Raw genomic sequence first — 20,109 nt, forward strand, 5'->3', positions numbered from 1 at the left:
GGTGACAGCTAAGACCAGGCAGAAGCAGTGCTCTGATCACTGCCCTACTGGGAGGGCCCAATCATGACTGGCCTTCTGGCCTCTAGCATCTGGACAGAGCTGCCTGCCTGCTTGCCTTGGAGAAGTGGGCCTGGAAGCTCTCTCCTCCCCACTCCCATGTCTAGAGTCAAATCCATGGGGGCCAGAGATATAAGATTCTTTGCTAGCCTAGAAGTAAGGTGGGTCCAGCCAGACTGACCTTCATCTAAGAGTTTCCATGTTGGTTCCCATGGAGGTGATAGATTATAATTGTCTAAGGACATGAACCCTGCCCTGTTTACAGTAGAGACACAGTAGTACTTGCTGGACTATGCTATGTGAGTGCACGGGGCGGGTGGTATACAGTCTTCCCCACCTGACACAGTCAGTACTAATTCTGACCTTCCATCTGACCACCACACCACGACCAGATATTGCTTTCTTCTTTTATTCGGAAGCAGACACAGGGTGGGAGGCAGTGCGACACCTCCTGGTGAGAACCAGGATAACAGCAGTCAGAGTCAGGGACACCACCACAGCCAGGCCTACGCCCAGCAGCACCACTGAGGTGTCAGAAGGCAAAGCCCACTGCTCTACTTCATGGTCACCACTCCTGTCCAGGAAGATCAGTGGCCCCATGGTGACATCTGCTTCTTCTGTCACTGTGAAAGGAGAACACACAACCAAGGGTCATCTTAGTCCCTAACCGGGAACTGGGTTGGAGGTTTTATTCTGCCTCAGTGGGCTAAACTAATATGTTGTCTTTTTTGTGTGGGCTAATAAACAGTTTCTAGACAAAAAAACACAGCTTTCTCAGCCAGGTGTGATGGCTAATGCCTGTAATCCCAGCACTTTGGGAGGCTGAGGCAGGCAGATCACCTGAGGTCAGGTGTTTGAGACCAGCCTGGCCAACATGGCAAGACCCGTCTCTACTGAAAATAAAAAAATTAACTGGGCATGGTGGCACATGCCTGTAGTCTCAGCTACTTGGGAGGCTGAGGCAGGAGAATAGCTTGAACCTGGGAGGCAGAGGTTTCAGTGAGCAGAGATCGTGCCATTGCTCTCCAGCCTGGAGGACAGAGCTAGACACCATCTTGGTGCAGGGGAGGGGGAAGAAAAAAGAAAAAGACAGCTTTCTCATACAGAGAAAGCAGGTCACCCAAGAGGGATTCCCTAGTACATCGTCTTTTTTGTAGAGACAGGGTCTTGCTATGTTGCCCAGGCTGGTCGAGAACTCATGGGCTCAAGCGATTTCCCTGGCCTCAGCCTCCCCAAGTGCTAGGATTATAGGCACAACCCACTGTTCTGGCCAGATTATTAATTTTTTTTTTGAGAGACAGTTTTACTCTTGTTGCCCAGGCTGGAGTACAATGGTGCAATCTCGGCTCACTGCAACCTCTGCCTCCCAGATTCAAGTGATTCTCCTGCCTCAGCCTCCCAAGTAGCTGGGATTACAGGCATGTACCACCATGCCCAGCTAATTTTTTATTTTTAGTAGAGACGGGGTTTCTCCATGTTGGTCAGGCTGGTCTCGAACTCCTGACCTCAGGTGACCTGCCCGCCTTGGCCTCCCGAAGTGTTGGGATTGCAGGCCTGAGCCACTATGCCAAGCCAGATTATCTTAACAACTGCTATATTTCCCCTACATGCCTAATTATGTCTTAGTAGAAGCCTAGGATGACAGCAGATCTACCCTGGCTGCCACCGAGGTGGAAGGCTGAGAGCCCCTCCTGCTTAACCCCAAGATTTGTGTTAGGGAAAGGTAGCTGCAGGCCTAGGTACAAACAGTTTTAATGGAGGACAAGGGAAAATACCATCAGCCTGAAATGACAGCAGGTACCCTCAACTGAGTAAGGGACAATGAACAGCCTCTTGGCCATTCTGTGACATACCATGCCTGCGGTTACGGGAAGCAGACCTGGACCACTGGCTCACGACATGAGGCTGCCTCCTGGAATGGCTTGGAGTGCCACAGTCACCTTTGTTACAGCATTGACAGATGTCAGCCGGGCCTTCCACTGGGAACCAGCTGAGATGAAAGACAAGCAGCTTAGATTTTTGTTGCCTGCAGGAAGCAGTTTGCTGATAATATATTGGGGGAAATAGACAAGGGGTCTCCAATTCAGTTTCTACTCCAGTCACGGAGCACCTGTCCTCCTCACCTGTTGGAAGGCTTGCTGAAGAAACAGGCTTTGTTGAGTTCATCTGGGTCCTGCTCAGCTAGGGTGACCTTCAGGTGGCAGGTGATGTATATCTGCAAGGAATAACAGCTATTTCCAGGCCGAGTTCCAGGCTGTGCCTGGGAGTTTAACACACCAGTTCTCTTATAACCCTTAACCCTTTAAAGAGTGAGAAGGGGCCGGGTGCAATGGCACACACCTATAATCCCAGCACTTTGGGAGGCCAAGGCGGGTAGATCACCTGAGGTCAGGAGTTCGAGACCAACCTGGCCAACATGGTGAAACCCCATCGCTACTAAAAATACAAAGTTAGCTGGGCGTGGTGGTGGGTGCCTGTAGTCCCAGCTACCTGGAAGGCTGAGGCAGGAGAATCACTGGAACCTGGGAGGCAGAAGTTGCAGTGAGCCGAGATCATGCCACTGCACTCCAGCCTGGCTGACAGTGAGACTGTCTCATAAAATAAACAGGGGGAAGGAAGAGCCTCATCTCTAAGATGGTGTAAAGGTTCACTTACCCAGTGTTAGAGCAAGTAGCAACTAGTTTTAGACTGGAATCCACCACTTATTCCCCTGATCTTTTCCAAACTTACCCAATCATTGAGCATGCTTGACCCTGGGCTTCTGAGACAGGGCCTGTCACCCAGGCTGGAGTACAGTGGTGTGATGATGACTCACTATAGCCTTGACCTCCTGGGCTCAAGGGATCCTCCCACCTCAGCCTCATGAGCAGCTGGAATTACGGGTACAAGCCACTACACCTGGCTAATTTTGGATTTTTTGCAGAGATGAGGTTTTGCCATGTTGCCCAAGCTGGCCTCAAACTCCTGGGCTCAAGTGATCTGTCCGCCTCAGCCTCCCAAAGTACTGGGATTACAGGTGCCAGCTATCCGTGCCTGGCCAGTCCTGGGCTTAACTCAGCATTGCTAAACGCACGCCCATCCCCAGGTGACCGAGGTGAGTGGTAGACACCTTAATAGCTAGCAGCTTAGCTGGGCTTCTGACGCTGCCACCTGCCACTTGACTAGTTGACAAGCTACTTTTCTTCAGGGATGTAGTCACTGTATTGCCAGCTAAGGCAAGACCAAGTTGTTTCTGTGACCTGAGGTCCTTGGGCACATAAAGAAGCCTTTTGGACTTGCTTCTGTGGAGTTTCCATTTCAGACTTACGAGGTTTTTTTTTTTTTTTGAGGTGGAGTCTTGCTGTTGCCCAGGCTGGAGTGCAATGGCACTATCTCAGCTCACTGCAACCTCTGCCTCCTAGGTTCAAGCAATTCTCCTGCCTCAGCCTCCCAAGTAGCTGGGATTACAGGCACTTGCCATAATGCCTCGCTAATTTTTTTGTATTTTTAGTAGAGACAGGGTTTCGCCATCTTGGCCAGGCTGGTCTTGAACTCCTGACCTTGTGATCCACCTGCCTTGGCCTCCCAAAGTGCTGGGATTACAGGCGTGAGCCACTGCGCCCGGCCAGACTTGAGTTTGATGGCTCACTCTTTGGGCAAGCTTCCCTGGGCTTTTCTTCCTTGCACATACCTCTGCTATTAGTCAAGCCTACGTCAGTCTCCCTTCACCTGTAAGGGATATGACGACGAGAAGACTCACCAGGCTGATACCCTGACAGTCCTGGCCTCTGGGAAACGTTTACCCACCCTCGTTAGACAAGTACGAGGGAATGAACCCAATATGAGCTCCTGCTGGGAGCTGAAGGACCCCCCCCCCCCACCCAGGGAATAGTCAACTACCCTGTAAGCACTGCCCCCCTACCCTTTTTTTTTTTTTTTTTTTGAGACGGAGTCTGTCTCTAGTCCAGGCTGGAGTACACTGTAGCCACTAACTCCGAGGTTTAAGCGATTCTCTTGCCTCAGCCTCCCAAGTAGATGGGATTACGGGTACCCACCACCACACCAGGCTAGTTTTTGTATTTGTAGTAGAGATGGGGTTTCCCCATGTTGGCCAGGCTTGTCTTGAACTCCAGGCCTCAAGTGATCCACCTGCCTTGGCCTCACAAAGTGCTGGGATTATTGGCATGAGCCACCATACCTGGCCAAGCCTTCTCATTTTAGACTGACATTCCATCCTGCTGCTGGGGCTAGGGGCCATTCTGACAGAGCCAGGGCTCAGTCTAGCCTTGGCCCGTCCCCAGGTCAGTTTCCCTTCATATTTCAGGCAGGGCTAAAATTCCTCCCTGCTCAACCTCGGGCAGAGCATGGCAATTCTGCCACCTTCCAGCAGAAGCCTCAGAGCCACAAGCCTCAGTCACCACCTAGTGGCCAAGTACACCAGCAGAGAAACTTGAAACCATGTAAATTCAGACTTTTAGAAACAAGCCAGTTTAGCAGTTGTCCAGCTGCCCATCTTAGCCACCTGCCCTGCAAGTAAGAAGCTTCCAAGGCCCTGTTGTCTATTCCACAAAGGAAATGTACTTTCATCCTTAGCTTCTTCCTAGTATGTTTTTCTGGTGCTAACTGGAGTCTAAGATCCCAGGGCAGTTCCCCTATAGCGGCCTTTTAGAAGCAGGGTCTAGGCTGGGCATGGTGGCTCATGCCTGTAATCCCAGCACTTTGGGAGGCTGAGGTCAGTGGATCACCTGAGGTCAGGAGTTCAAGACCAGCCTGGCCAACATGGTGAAACCCCATCTCTACTAAAAAAAAAAAAATACAGAAATTAGCTGGGCATGGTGGCAGGTGCCTATAATCCCAGCTACTTGGGAGGCTGGAACGGAAGAATTGCTTGAACCTGGGAGATGGGAAGTTGCAGTGAGCTGAGATTATGCCATTGCACTCTAGCCTGGGCAACAAGAGTGACACTCCATTTCCCAAAAAAAAAAAAAAAAAAAAAAGAGGGGAGTGTGATAGCTCACGCCTGTAATCCCAGCACTTGCTGAGGCAGGTGGATCACCTGAGGTCAGGAGTTTAAGACCAGCCTGACCAACATAGTGAAACCCCATCTCTACTAAATATTCAAAAATTAGCCAGGCGTGGTGACTGAGTGCCTATAATTCCAACTATTAGGGAGGCTGAGGCAGGAGAATGGCTTGAATCAGGAGGTGGAGGTTGCAGTGAACCGAGATCCTGCCATTGCATTCCAGCCTGGGTGACAGAGTGAGACTCTGTCCAAAAAAAAAAAAAGAAGTACACAGGGTCTTGCTCTGTTGAGGGCAATAGCACCATCATAGCTCACTGCAGCCTTAAACACCTGAACTCTGATCCTCCCACCTCGGCCTCCCAAGGTGCTGGGATTACAGATGTGAACCACCGTGCCCAGCCACCCTATTGCTCTGAAATAGGGTTGTTCCTTCTTTGTGCCATGGGACATAGTCTACTGAGGCATCATCAATCCTACCTTTGAAGGGGAGCCCTCCAAGGGCTCAGACTATCTTCCATTAAACAGCACTGTTCTCTGGTCTTAGTTGCCCCTCAACCCCCAGAGATTGAGAAACCACCTCAGTCCATACCCATGCTGACCGCTACCACCTCTGTGAAAACTTCTCCCCATCTTCTTCCCAAATGGCCACACCTGAGGTCAATCTTGACTTCCTCCCACAACCAGGATCCTCTCCCCTAAGGAGCTATCGGTCACTGATCCGAGGGCCAGGACTCTTTTCCCAAATCTGCCCTCCTTTATCCCCAGCCCCATTGAAGCAGGGCCCACCACTGAGAGCTTCAGGCCATCTCATCAATATTAGATGCTTTTCCCTTTTGCTACCCTACTGATCTGTGTGTTGATCTTTCTCTTCCCACAAGGCAGCTGCTGGAGGAGGTGAAGTGGCATCGATGTGATCTTTGAGAAGTTTCTACTTTGTCCCTTAATGCCACCCTGACGTATGAGCCTCTGCTTCAGAGGTTTGCAAGCCTGGCTGCGTATTAGAGTCACCTAGGAGCTTAAGTGGCTTTTGATGCATTTCCAAGTAGAATAAGGTAGGTCAGTAGATGGAGGATAACAGTAAAATGCTAGTAGGCCGGGTACAGTGGCTCACGCCTGTAATCCCAGCACTTTGGGAGGCCAAGGCAGGTGGATCGTTTGAGGTCGGGTATTCAAGACCAGCCTGGCCAATATGGTGAAACCATCTCTACTAAAAATATAACAGGCACTCAGTAGTGGCGTATGCCTACAATCTCAGCTACTTGGGAGGCTAAGGCAGGAGAATCGCTTGAGCCTGGGAGGTGGAAGTTGCAGTGACCTAAGATCGTGCCACTGTACTCCAGCCTGGGTGACAGAGTGAGACCCTCTCAAAAAAAAAAAAAAAAAAAAAAGGTGGGGGGGCACGTGGTGGTTCATGCCTATAATCCCAGCACTTTGGGAGGCTGAGGCGGTTGGATAATGAGGTCAAGAGTTCAAGACCAGCCTGGCCAAAATGATGAAACCCTGTCTCTACTAAGAAATACAAGGATTAGCCGGGCATGGTGGCAGGCGCCTACAATCCCAGCTACTCAGGAGGCTGAGGCAGGAGAATTGCTTGCACCCGGAGGCAGAGGTTGCAGTGAGCCAAGACCACACCATTGCATTCCAGCTTGGGTGACAGAGTGAGACTGTCTCAAAAAAAAAAAAATGCTGGTGGTAGAACCTAGATGGTGTGCACACTGAAGTTCATAGAGTTTTACAGCAAACACCTATGAAGATTTAGTTAATGTTACAAAATGTGACACCAGGCCCTACCCCAATAGAGTAAAGGTATGAGATTCTCTACAATCAGTATTTTTACAACCTCTCCAGATGATTAGTATAGAGCCAGCACTGGAAACCCCTACTTTAATCACTTCCTAACCACCTATTCTAAGCTCACAGCCTCACCTCTCATCTCAGTGAGCTTGTTTAAAAGCTACTTGAGGCTGGGCATGGTGGCTCACGCCTGTAATCTCAGCACTTTTGGAGGCCGATGCAGGTGGATCACAAAGTCAGGAGTTCGAGACCAGCCTGGCCAACATGGTGAAACCCAGTCTCTAGTAAGAATACAAAAGTTAGCCGGGCGTGGTGGCAGGCACCTGTAATTCCCAGCTACTCAGGAGGCTGAGGCAGGAGAATTGCTTGAACCCAGGAGGTAGAGGTTGCAGTGAGCCGAGACTGTGACATCGCATTCCAGCCTGGACTGCAGAGCAAGACTCCAACTCAAGAAATAAAAGCTACTTGAGGCTGGGCATGGTGGCTCACGCCTGTAATTCCAGCACTTTGGGAGACCGAGGCAGGCGGATCACCTGAGGTCAGGAGTTTGGGACCAGCCTGGACAACATGGTAAAACCTTGTCTCTACTAGAAATACAAAAAAATTAGCCAGGCATGGTGGCGGGTACCTGTACTCCCAGCTACTTGGGAAACTGAGGCAGGAGAATCACTTGAACCTGGGAACCTGGAGTAGCTGGGACTACAGGTGCCCACCATCATGCCCAGCTAATTTTTTGCATTTTTAGTAGAGGGGGTTTCACCGTGTTAACCAGGATGGTCTCAATCTCCTGACCTCGTGATCTGCCCGCCTCAGCCTCCCAAAGTGCTGGGATTATGGGCACGAGCCACCGCACCAGGCAATTTACTTCTAACCACTTACCAGTACTTCCTGGCTAGATGTTGGTCCTTGCACCTGCACTTCCTACTGCATCCCTCCCCCACCTCAGCCATTAGGCAGTCCCCATCTTCATTCCTTCCTTCTCCTTCCCTCTTAGTGTCAATTTGAGTTTTCTAGTTTAGGTTCTCAAGGGGAGGCCCCAGACTGGCAGAACCAACACTTAAGAATGCAGATTCTAGGCTTCACTAGACCACCTGAATCAAACCCTGGGTTGGGGCCCAGTCATCAATTTCAACAAGCCCTCCAGCTGAGGATGATGCCTTCAGAATCAGTAGCCTAACCTATGACCAAGTTCAAGAAGCCACCCTGGCTAGGAAGTTCACACTGGTTTTCTTTGCCCCTGCAGAAAGCCTCCAGGAAGGCTAACACCTGCCTTTTTTTTTTTTTTTTTTTTTTGGAGATGGAGTCTCACTGTCACTCAGGCTGGAGGTGCAGTGGCACAATCTCTGCTCACTGCAACCTCTGCCTCCCAGGTTCAAGCTATTCTCCTGCTTCAGCCTCCCAGGTAGCTGGGATTACAGGTACCCAACCACCACACTCAGCTAATTTTTTTTGTATATTTAGTAGAGTCAGGGTTTTACTATGTTGGCCAGGCTGGTCTTGAACTCCTGACCTCAAGTGATCCACCCCCCTCGGCCTCCCAAAGTATTGGGATTACAAGCATGAGCCATCGTGCCCGGCCTCTACCTCTTAAGGCTTCATATTGTTCATCCTTCTGCTTGAAGGCCTCGCTAAAGCTCATGGCTTTACTTGTAAGTTTGAGTTACTGGGACACAGCTCTAAGTCATTTGCTTAAGGGTGGAGCTAGTGAGTGACCCCATTCAGTAGGATATGAAGGTTGCAAGTTCAGCCTTCTTTCAGGCTGTTAAAGCTCTTACCATGTTTCTGGAGTCATTAGCAAAGTGGAAGACATCCACTGTGAACTGGAGTGTATCTGGCCCGGGTCGAGGAACTTTGAATGCAGAAGAGGCATCAGTGAGACCGTCGACAAGACAGCTTGGAAGAAAACAGAACGGTGTTAAAGCCAGACAGGTGGGCCGGGCACCGTGGCTCACGCCCATAATCCCAGCACTTTGGGAGGCCAAGGTGGGTGGATCACTTGAGGTCAGGAGTTCGAGACTAGCCTGGCAAACATGGTGAAACCTTGTCTCTACTAAAAATACAAAAATTAGCCAGGCATGGTGATGGGCACCTGTAATCTCAGCTACTTGGGGGGCTGAGGCAGGAGAATCACTTAAACCTGGGAGGCAGAGGTTGCAGAGGGCAGAGATCAAGCCTCTGTATTCCAGCCTGGGTTACAGAGTGAGACTGTCTCAAAAAGCCAAACAGGTGGCTTTAGGGTCATTTTGCTAGGAAGGTTCTCTAGTCAGGGAGCCCAGTGCTCACCCATGGAAGTCCACGATGGTGTGATAAGGGGAGGCATTCTGGTCTGGTGTCGGTGTGGCCACGCAGTGGTCCACAAACAACCGCAGTGGCACATGGCTGCCAGTGTGGATTTCTGCCTGGAGGTGGGCTGCATCTCCCAGGTGGAAGGTGGGGGATCTCTTCTCAGCGTTCCAGTTCTCTGAAAGACACAGCCAGCTGGGCATGGTGGCTCACCCCTGTAATCCCAGCACCTTGGGAGGCTGAGGCAGGTGGATCACCTGAGGTCAGGAGTTCGAGACCAGCCTGGCCAACGTGGCAAAACCCCATCTCTACTAAAAATACAAAAGTTAGCTGGGTGTGGTGTCACAAGCCTGTAGTCCCAGCTACTCGGGAGGCTGAGGCAGGAGAATCGTTTGAACCCCAGGAGGTGGAGACTGCAGTGAGCTGAGATCGTGCCATTGCACTCCAGCCTGGAGGTCAGATCAAGACTCTGTCTCAAAAACCAACCAAACCAACCAAACCAACCAAAAACCAACCAAAACCAAAACCAAAACCAAACAAACAAAAAAAAGACACAGCCAAGGGCAGGGGTTTGAGATGGCCCAGGTCTTTCCACAGCTGTCCCACCCAGCCTTCTTCTCTTACCCTCCATCAGACGCAGAGAGAAAGTCAGCTTCTCCTCTGAGAACACCGTGGTCCTGAAGGGCAACCATGTGGGCAGGATGGCCTGGCTGCTCACATTGCCCTGCCTGAGAGAACAGCAACTGTGCACACCTGCCTCAGGTCACACCCACCTGGGCCCCACTGATGGGGAGTATCTCACTGCTACCCCACTACAGGGTCCTCAGCTATGGCCCAGCCAGACACCTTGAGCCTGAGGCTGCCCCTGCACCCTCCTGAACTTCTGCACCTGTGAGTGGCCTAGCCATCCTAACTGATGCTATGATGCTATCTGGGCTGCTGAAGACAGATACAGCTGAACCTAGGAGTTTGGTTTCTAGACTGAGATCTGCTCCCTCTTGAGCCCTGGACCTGAGTGTGGTGGCTCATGCCTGTAATCCCAGCACTTTGGGAGGTGGAGACTGGAGGATTGCCTGAGGCTAGGAGTTTGAGAGCAGCCTGGACAACATAGCAAGACTCTATCTCTATAAAAAAGAAAAGAGGCCAGGCACGGTGGCTCAAGCCTATAATCCCAGCACTTTGAGAGGCCGAGGCGGGCGGATCATGAGGTCAGGAGATCGAGACCGTCCTGGCTAACATGGTGAAACCCCGTCTCCACTAAAAATAAAATTATCCGGGCATGGTGGCAGGCGCCTGTAGTCCCAGCTACTTGGGAGGCTGAGGCAGGAGAATGGCGTGAACCTCGGAGGTGGAGTTTGCAGTGAGCTGAGATCACACCACTGCACTCCAGCCTGGGCAACAGAGCAAGACTCCATCTCAAAAAAAAGAAAAGAAAAGAAAAGAAAAGATAGCTGGGCATAGTAGTACATACCAGCTACTCAGGAGGCTGAGATGGGAGGATTGCTTGAGCCCAGGAGGTCAAGGCTGCAGTGAACTATGATGGCACCCCACTGCACTCCAGCCTGGGCGGCAGAGTAAGACTTTTTTTTTTAAACAAAAAACCAAAAGCCACCACACATACTTTAGCCCTAGAGGTTCAGGTTTGGGGTCTGATAGCAGGCCCTGCACAGTACTCCACAGGATGCTTGAGAGGGGAATCAGCTAAGGCCATCCTTTTTTTTTTTTTTTTTTTTTTTTTTTTGAGACGGAGTCTCACTTTGTCGCCCAGGCTGGAGTACAGTGGCGCGATCTCGGCTCACTGCAAGCTCTGCCACCCAGGTTCACTCCATTCTCCTGTCTCAGCCTCCCAAATAGCTGGGACTACAGGCGCCCGCCACTAGGCCTGGCTAATTTTTTGTATTTTTAGTAGAGACGAGGTTTCACCACGTTAGCCAGGATGGTCTCCATCTCCTGACCTCATGATCCGCCCGCCTCGGCCTCCCAAAGTGCTGGGATTATAGGCGTGAGCCACCGCGCCCAGCCAAGGCCATCCTTTAGAGATCAAAGACAGGCCCTTAGGTCTTGAGATGCTACCGAGAGCCTGGACGCACACCAGTGACTGGGAAGTCCATGGAAGCAGGTCTGGGTATCTGCAGATACCTACGCTGCTAACTCCACAGGATCTGCTGGAAGAAGCTACTCCAAGTGATGGATGCATCTATTGATAACCAGACTCAGGTATCCGGAGCCAGGTTAAAGCATCCCAACCTACAACCAGCCTCTCTAATACTACCTACAGCCAATGGACCAGGTGAGCCACCATCCTCAGGGGTCAGGCCCAGAGACTGAAGTCAGACTTCCACGGTCACAGGACAGCTTCAGTCCCTCATGCCGACTGGGCAGCCTGCCCTTAACTCCTCTATCCTCCTCCATCTCCCCTACCCACATAGGCACCAAGCTCCTCCAATTGCTCTTACCTCCTGTGAGTCAGCCTCTACGGTCCCTGCAACCATGGGTCAGGCCTCATTGAATCCCAGTTTTCCAGCCTCCCGCTGGTTCTCACTAGTTCCCACTTGTCTTCAGCACCAGCCACCAGGTGACCCTGGGTGGAGATTCAGTCCTCACCCATTCCAGGAGGGGCACCTGTGGTGAGGTTGGTGAGCCCATCTGTCTGGCTCCCTCATTACCCCAGTCCCTGGGCTCCAGCCCCCAGGCTGCATGTCACCTACTAAGGGCACACTGCCCTCCCGTTGGGTGTGTGGCCACGTGGCTCTGCCCAGGCCATCTCAGCCTCAAGGTCCCACTCCAGGATCCTGTTCTAGGATAACCCCTACCATGACCCCTCCCAGGGGCATGGCTCATCCCTCATGATGTCCTGACTGGTATCAGCTCCCTACCCACGTCACACTAGCATTTTCTTTTTGAGATGGAGTCTTGCTCTGTTGCCCAGGCTGGAGTGCAATGGTGCCATCTCAGCTCACTGCAACCTCTGCATCCTGGGTTCAAATGATTCTCCTGCCTCAGCCTCCTGAGTAGCTGAGATTACAGGCACGCACTACCACACTCGGCTAATTTTTTTGTGTTTTTAGTAGAGATGGGTTTCACCATGTTGGCCAGGCTGGTCCTGAACTCCTTACCTCGTGAGCTGCCCACCTTGGCCTCCCACAGGGCTGGTATTACAGGCGTGAGCCACCATACCTGGCCGCATCAGCTTATACCCACTCCCAGACTGGTTCAAGGGCAGGGACAAAGTCCCCTGCACCCCATGCTGAGGCCAGCGCAGGACCCAGTGTTGTCCTTGGGAGCCATAGCTTCTCCTCCCACTTCAGGGCCTGAGTTCACAGGCACGTGCTTGATGCCAGGGGCTTGAGGACCACAGAAGAGTAGGCCACCACCGCCCAGGTCAGATTCTAGAACGCAGCCTAGCACTATTTTATTATTATTATTTTTTGCGATGGAGTATCGCTTTGTTGCCCAGAATGGAGTACAGCAGTGCAATCTCGGCTCACTGCAGCCTCTGCCTCCTGGGTTCAAGCAATTATCCTGCCTCAGCCTCCCAAGTAGCTGGGATTATAGACAACCGGCTAATTTCTGTGTTTTTAGTAGAGATGGGGTTTTACCATGTAGGCCAGACTGGTCTTGAACTCCTGACCTCAAGCGATCCACCTGTCAGCCTCCCAAAGTGCTAGGATTACAGGATGAGCCACTGCACCTGGCCCCAGCCTAGCACTATTGGAAGGCCATTTCTGAACCCTAAGGAGGGCCGAGGCTGGCATAGTACCACCACCAGGGCTGAGCAGCTCTGAAGCTTCCGCTAAGCTGCAGTTGGGCTCCTGATACTCTTCTGGGGCTCGAACTAGACTCAGCAGGCCCCGCAATCCCACCCAGTACAGTAACCACAGCTGCAAACGCTTCGGTAGGTAGTTCTAATAGCCATGCTGCAAGCTGCAGCCCATAGCCAGCCCACTTGCCTGCAGCCACACCCAAGGGGCTTTTGCACCAGGGGCCATGAGTCAGTCCCACACCGACCTGGGGTAGCGGCACTCGATGGGAATCTCTGCGCGGTTAGTCCTCACGATGGACAGGTTTCCCACGGGGCGGGGGTCATGGAGCAGGAAGGTGCTGTACACCAGGGCATCGTCGGTTACCTGGAGGAAAGGTGAGAAGTTAATGCTGCCGGCCATCACCTGCCCGGGTACTCCCAAGCCGTACATGAGTGCTCAGGGAGGGCAGCCCACAAGGGGACAGAAAGACCACAGGGTCAAGGCCAGGTGCAGTGACTCATGCCTGTAACCCCAGCACTTTGGGAGGCCAAGGATTGCTTGAGGCCAGGAGTTTGAGACTGGCCTGGGAAACATAGCAAGACCCCATCTCTACAAAAGAGAACACAGGCTCTGCCACTGGTCAGTAAAGAGGCAGGACAGGTACTGTCTTTGTACCTCGGAATCTTTACCTGACACCACATATTGACACCACCACAGGCAGACTGGATCAACCACATGGCAGATACCATGTAGCACCCAAGCAATAGAGGCATCAGGGCACATGACACTTCCCTTCTGACACTCCCCCTCCACGCCCCCCAGTACATACAGTTTCCTCTTTCAGGAGAGGCCCAGGGCCAAGATAGCTGCCAGGAAGCAGCCAGGAAGTGCCCAGCTGTTAACACTTATCAGCTTCTGGCTGGGCGCTGTGGCTCACGCCCGTAATCCCAGCACTTTGGGAGGCTGAGGAGGGCAGATCATCTGAGGTCAGGAGTTTGAGACCAGCCTGACCAACATGGTGAAACCCCATCTCTACTAAAAAAAATATTAGCCGAGTGTGGTGGCACGTGCCTGTAATCCCAGCTACTTGGGAGACTGAGGCAGAAGAATCGCTTGAACCCGGGAGGCAGAGGTTGCAGTGAGCGGAGATCGTGCCATTGCATTCTAGCCTGGGCAACAAGAGCAAAACTCTCAAAAACAAAAACAAACAAACAAAAAACACAACAACCCACATCAGCTTCTAACCTATTCAAGCCCATTTCACATAAGGTGGGGGAGACTGATTCAGAGGTTGCCTGAGGCAGGAAGAGCACAGGTGAGTACTACTGGGGAAATTTGCATTGTCCAATAGGGCTGCAGAAGGCAGAGCCTGCCTGGGAGAGAGTTTTATAGCAAACACCTAAGTTTGATGATTTTGCTAGAATATTAGAAAAATGTGACGCTAGGCCCTAGCCCAGTAGAGCGAAGGTATGAGATTCTCTTGAGAATCAGTATTTTTACAACCTTTCCAGGTGATTAGCATAGAGCCAGCACTGGAAACCCCTACTTTAGTCACTTCCTAACCACCTTTTGTTTTTTTGAGATGAAGTCTTGCTCTGTCGCCCAGGCTGGAGTGCAGTGGCACGAACTCGGCTCACTGCAACCTCCGCCTCCCAGGTTCAAGCAATTCTCCTGCTTCAGCCTCTGAGTAGCTGGAATTACAGGCACGTGCCACCGTGCCTTTTTTTTTTTTTTTTTTTTTAAATAGAGACAGGGTTTCGCCATGTTAGCCAGGCTGGTCTCGAACTCCTGGCCTCAGGTGATCCACCTGCCTCAGCCTCCCAAAGTGCTGGATTACAGGTGTGAGCCACCATGACTCAACCCCCAACCACCTATTCTAAGCTCACTATCCCCACCTCTCATCTCAGGGAGCTTATTTAAAAACTACTTGAGGGCTGGGTGCAGTGGCTCATGCCTGTAATCCCAGCACTTTGGGAGGGAGGAGGATTGCTTGAGGCCAGGAAGTCAAGACCAGCCTGGGCAATAGAGCTAGACCCCATCTCTACAAAAACATAACTTGGCTGGGCACGGTGGCATGTGCCTGTAGTCCATCCCAGCTATTCAGGAGGCTGAGGCAGGAGGATGGCTTGAGCCTAGGAGGTCAAGGTTGCTCAAGAGCTCAGGTGGCTGCCTGGCCCTGACCAAACTCGATCTTCAGGGAATAGTCCTAGACCTTATTAGCAAGTGCCCCAGCACAGACAGAACCAGCATAGCTCGTGGGGCCCCTTATTCAAAAGTTATTACCATTTCAGGGCAAGAGGGCATTCCATTAAGCACTGGGCCCCACAGAACTGCACAGGTTGTATACCTGGGAAACTGGCCATGGCTGTTTTTTTTTTTTTTTTTTTTTTGAGACGGAGTCTCACTCTGTTGCCCAGGCTGGAGTGCAGTGGCACAATCTCAACTCACTGCAACCTACGCCTCCCGGGTTCAAGCAATTCTCTGCCTCAGACTCCTGAGTAGCTGGGATTACAGGTGCCCGCCACCACACCCGGCTAACTTCTTTGTATTTTTAGTAGAGATGAGGTTTCACCATCGTGGCCAGGCTGGTCTTGAACTCCTGACCTCGTGATTCACCCGCCTCGGCCTCCCAAAGTGCTGGGATTACAGGCGTGAGCCACCGCGCACGGCCAGCCGCAGGTGATTCTCACCGGGCAGAACTGGGAAACACCACACCAGAGGAAGGAGTTTGCAGGCTTTGCTCCTCATTGGAGTCACCTGAGATCCTTATTACCCACAGCTGGTCCCACATCCTTTCTATTTTAGCAGCCTGGACATCAGGAGTTTTAGAAGCTCCACAGGTGGGGTTAATAAAAGAGGGTCTTGCTCTGCCTTCCAGGCTGGAATGCAGTGGCGCAATCGTAGCTCACTGCAGCCTCCAAATCATGGGTTTAAGCAATCCTCCCACTTCAGCCTCCCAAGTAGCTGAGACTAAAGGCAGGCGCCACCACACCCTATTTTGTGTGTGTGTGTGTGTGTGTGTGTGTGTGTGTGTGTGTGTGTGTGTGTGTGTGTGGTAGAGAAGGGGGTCTCATTATGTTGCCCAGGGTGGCCTTAAACTCCCGGACCCAAGTGATCCTCCCATCTCAGCCTCCCAAAGTGCTGGGATTATAGGCGCCATTGCACTCCAGCCTGGGCAATAAGAGCAAAACTGTCTCAAAAAACAAAAACAACAACAAAAAAATACCACTTATCAGCTTCTAACCTATTAAAGCCCATTTCACAGAAGGTGGGGGAGCCAGGCACCTGGCTCCCCAAGTAAATCTAAGACATGTTTGTGAGCCTCTAAACTGGAATAATTCCTCAAGTAACTCCTGCAGCTCTCTGGCCTCTCTCTCCAGGAAAACAAGGGCCTCGAGTCCTCAAAGAGAGCCCAGGAGACCACACTTAAGACCAGAGCTCTGGCCGGAGGGCTCCAGGGGCTGGACTTGCCCCCATCCCAGGCAAGCTACTGGGTCTAGGCCCAGGTGAGGAGGAGCCAGGTTCCCCTGAGTCGGGAGAGGACAGGCCCTCCATGGGACCACAGGAACTTGGTCCAGGGATCAGGGTTTAGCTGGGGAGCTGTGTGCCCAGCCCTGCCCTGCCGTAAGGCCTCTCCTTGCAGCCTCTTTCCCCACTGGCTAGGGAAAGGGAGGTCTGGCCTGGATTTCTTGGTCTTTTCCTGCATATACCACAGGTTAAGCCTCTCCCCCTTGGAGCTGCCCCCAGGGACCCACTGATGCTTTTAAGGTCTTTAACACCAAGGTTATGATGCCCCCGCCCCCATACCACTTATCTATGTGGGATTTTTTTTTTTTTTTTTTTTTTTTTTTTGAGCCAGAGTCTCGCTCTGTTGCCTAGGCTGGAGTGCAGTGGCACAATCTCAGCTCACTGCAACCTTTGCCTCCTGGGTTCAAGCGATTCTCCTGCCTCAGCCTCCTGAGTAGCTGGGATTACAGACACGCACCACCATGCCTGGCTAATTTTTGTATTATTAGTAGAGATGGGGTTTCACCATGTTGGCCAGGCTGGTCTCAAACTCCTCAGCCTCCCAAAGTGTTGGAATTACAGGCGTGAGCCACCACACCAGGCCCCAGTTAGTTTTTTTAAAGGCTTAAGAGATGGGGTCTCACTATGTTGCCCAGGCTGGCCTCAAACTCCTGGCCTCAAGTGATCCTCCAGCCTTGGCCTCCCATAGTGCTGGGACTACAGGCATGAGCCACTGCACCCGGCCCACTTGTTGTTTTTAAGATAATGTATACTTTGGGTCTCTTCAGAATGAGTTCCTAATGCCCCCAGCATTAGAAACAGCCGCTTAGGCTACCCACAGGGCTATCCTATCACGCAGGCCTGTGTGTGTCACAAACCCACCTGAGTGAGAGTGGCGTGGCTTGGGCCAGCCTGAAGTGCACGGCCACCTCTGGCTCCACCCCACCGACCCAATGTCGGCCATCAGAGGCAGGAGATGCCCTGGGTCTGGTGCCCTCAGTGCCAGCTTCAGGCCTCAACTGGGCCACCTCCCCACCTACAAGTGAGAGGGATCCACCCAACCCCACCTCCCACCGACGGTGGCCACAGTCCCCATACCCGGCTGCCTCGAACATCCTCCCACCGAAGCCAGGGCCCCCAGCCTCTCTCACCTGCATGCTGTTGCCACACTCGTGAAGTCCAACCTCAAACCTGACCACATCCTCTGTGTCCATGGAGACCAGAGGCTCACAGGCCTCTGGGCCCAAGGTGAGATCAGCAGCCCTGATGAGCTTCCCGGTGCCAAAAAGGTCTTTGCTGACCATGACCATCAGAGTGGCCTCCTGACACTCCACCAGTACGGGCTGTACGGACGTCTCAGGACGGCTGGCTCCACCCTGCAAGAGCCAGAGGGGTTGGGGGTAGCACAGCTCAGTACTACCCCAGAGCAGGAGGCAGATGAAGAGCCTATAGCTCAGCTCCATGGTGCCTGCAGAGCAGCAGGCAGCCGCCTCTGGCCATCTTATACCCATGGGATGCTGGCTGCTGCCACCTGGGCTCTCAGCTGCCTCCCTTCCCTAGCCAGCTGGGCCCTTGTTGCATAAAGTGGTCTCCATCCAGAAGCATCAGTAACACCTGGGAGCTTGTTAGAACTGCAAACTCTCAGCCTTCACCCCAGCATGACCACAGCAGAATTTGGTTTTTAGCTTGGAAATCCCCCACGTGTATCCACGTTAAAGTTTTTTTTGCTGTGTGTGTGTGTGTGTTTGTGGTTTGTTTGTTTTTGTTGTGTTTTGTTTTGTTTTGAGACAGAGTCTCGCTCTGTTGTCCAGGCTGGAGTGCAGTGGTGTGATCTCGTTTCACTGCATCCTCCACTTCTCAGCCAGGTTCAAGTGATTCTCCTGCCTCAGACTCCCAAATAGCTGGGATTACAGGAAGGCATGCGCCACCGTGCCTGGCTAACTTTTGTATTTTTGGTAGAGACAGGGTTTCACTATGTTGGGCAGGCTGGTCTTGAAGTCCTGACCTGCAGTGATCCTCCTGCCTCGGCCTCCCAAAGTGCTGGGATGACAGGTGTGAGCCACCGCGCCCGCCCCAGCCCACTTCAAAGTTTTTAGCTTGTAAATCCCCATGTGTATTCATGTAAAAGTTTGCAAAGAGTGTGCTGCCTGCCTGGTGCACCACAATGTATCACAGCTTCCCTCTGATCCCCTGCTGGCCCTGCCCTTAGGAAGCTCACAGCCCGGCAAGGGAGCTGTCCCAGGTCTGTGGGGGACACAGGAGAAAGCCCTTGATTGAAGGGTCAGGAGGATTAGATCTGAGACATAAGGAGCTCATTCCAAGTGTGAGAAAAAGGAGGCGGTATCAATTAGGAGACAGGAGGAATTTCATGGGTCTCTGCCTTATTTTATGGGAGGCCGGGGGGTAGGTCAGTTCAGGCAGAGGCAGCTGTGTGAAGAGAGGTGGAGAAGGGGCCCTGCGTTCTTCATTCCTGGGTGAATCCCCTGGAGTTCATACTGAGACACAGCAGAAGCGGGGCTTGGCTTCAGCTCACCCCCACCAGGGCATTCTTTTTTTTTTTTGAGACAATCTCACTCTGTTGTCCAGGCTGGAGTGTAGTGGTGCAACCTCAGCTCACTGCAGCCTCCTCCTCCCAGGTTCAAGCAATTCTTCTGCCTTACTCTCCTGAGTAGCTGGGATTACAGGCTTGTTCCACCACGCCCAGCTCCTCACCACAAGGGATCCGCCCACCTCAGTCTCCCAAAGTGCTGGGATTACAGGCATGAGCCACCACACCTGGCCCAACCACTGCATTCTTTCCTGCATTCCCAGTGATTACCAGACCCATACCACGATTTCACTGATGTCATCATGTGGAAACATGCCTATTACTTAAGAGAATCCCAGGAACTGACCTTAGGAGATTCAAATATCAAACCAAGGTTGTGGAGTGTCCCACCTCAGGAAGGAATGCTGAACTGATTGACAGCCTTGTTGCCACCAGCCAGACTACCAGGTGGCCCATAACTCAAGATAACCATGGCAACCAGATAATGCCAACCTGCATACCTTCACGTGCTTTGCCCAGCCCAGCCGGCATGCCCTATCCCTGATGTAAATTCCCATGTTTTGCCTAATAAAAAAGCCCTCCTGGCTCTTTTTGGAGAGTCAGATAGAAAAATCTCTATCTCTTTCCCTCTCTCTCTCTCTTTCCCTCTCTCTCTCTCTTTCCCTCTCTCTCTCTCTTTCCCTCTCTCTCTCTCTCTTTCCCTCTCTCTCTCTCTTTCCCTCTCTCTCCCTCTCTCTTTCCCTCTCTCTCCCTCTCTCTCTCATGCTGCCTCCTTTATGTCTGGGCATAAGCTCCAATGAAGCTTTGTCTAGGAAAACTCGTTTAGCCTCCTGTCAATTTCTTTTCTTTCTCTTTCTTTCTTTCTTTCTCTCTCTCTCTCTCTCTCTCTCTCTCTCTCTCTCTCTCTTTTGAGACAGGATCTCATTCTGTCGCCCACTGGGCTGGAGTGCAGTGGTGCTATCTCGACTCACTGCAACCTCCGCCTCCTGGGTTCAAGTGATTCTCCACCTCAGCCTCCTGAGTAGCTGGGATTACAGGCACCCATCACCACGCCCGGCTAACTTTTGTATTTTTAGTAAAGACGGGGTTTCACCATGTTGGCCAGGCTGGTCTCGAACTCTGGACCTCAAGTGATCCTCCCTCCTCGGCCTCCCAAAGTGCTGGGATTACAGGTG

General features: G+C 52.1%; 1 protein-coding gene across 1 annotated transcript; it reads right to left on the reverse strand.

Moving 5' to 3' along the window:
- Nucleotides 1–450: 450 nt before the first annotated feature.
- Nucleotides 451–19,477, reverse strand: ZP3 (zona pellucida glycoprotein 3). The gene is made up of 8 exons (XM_055392819.2): nt 17,538–19,477; nt 13,145–13,263; nt 9,761–9,864; nt 9,137–9,314; nt 8,629–8,746; nt 2,181–2,272; nt 1,911–2,047; nt 451–680 (listed from the first exon to the last, which is right to left on the reverse strand). Exons 1-8 carry the CDS (start codon nt 17,895–17,897, stop codon nt 466–468), a joined length of 1,323 nt encoding a protein of 440 aa, XP_055248794.1. The 5' UTR covers nt 17,898–19,477; the 3' UTR covers nt 451–465.
- Between the last annotated feature and the right edge of the window lie 632 nt (nt 19,478–20,109).

This window comes from Gorilla gorilla, chromosome 6, assembly GCF_029281585.2.
Source record: "Gorilla gorilla gorilla isolate KB3781 chromosome 6, NHGRI_mGorGor1-v2.1_pri, whole genome shotgun sequence".
Classification (NCBI taxonomy): Eukaryota; Metazoa; Chordata; class Mammalia; order Primates; family Hominidae; genus Gorilla; species Gorilla gorilla.

What these genes read in the sequence shown, in the direction of transcription:
- ZP3 (XM_055392819.2), bottom strand. Translation starts at nt 17,897, where the DNA reads ATGGGTATAAGATGGCCAGAGGCGGCTGCCTGCTGCTCTGCAGGCACC. An exon ending in AGTGTGGCAACAGCATGCAG is followed by an intron (nt 13,264 to 17,537) that starts GTGAGAGAGGCT and finishes CCTTTCCTCCAG; the next exon opens with GTAACCGACGATGCCCTGGT. An exon ending in ACCATCGTGGACTTCCATGG is followed by an intron (nt 8,747 to 9,136) that starts GTGAGCACTGGG and finishes TTTTCTTCCAAG; the next exon opens with CTGTCTTGTCGACGGTCTCA.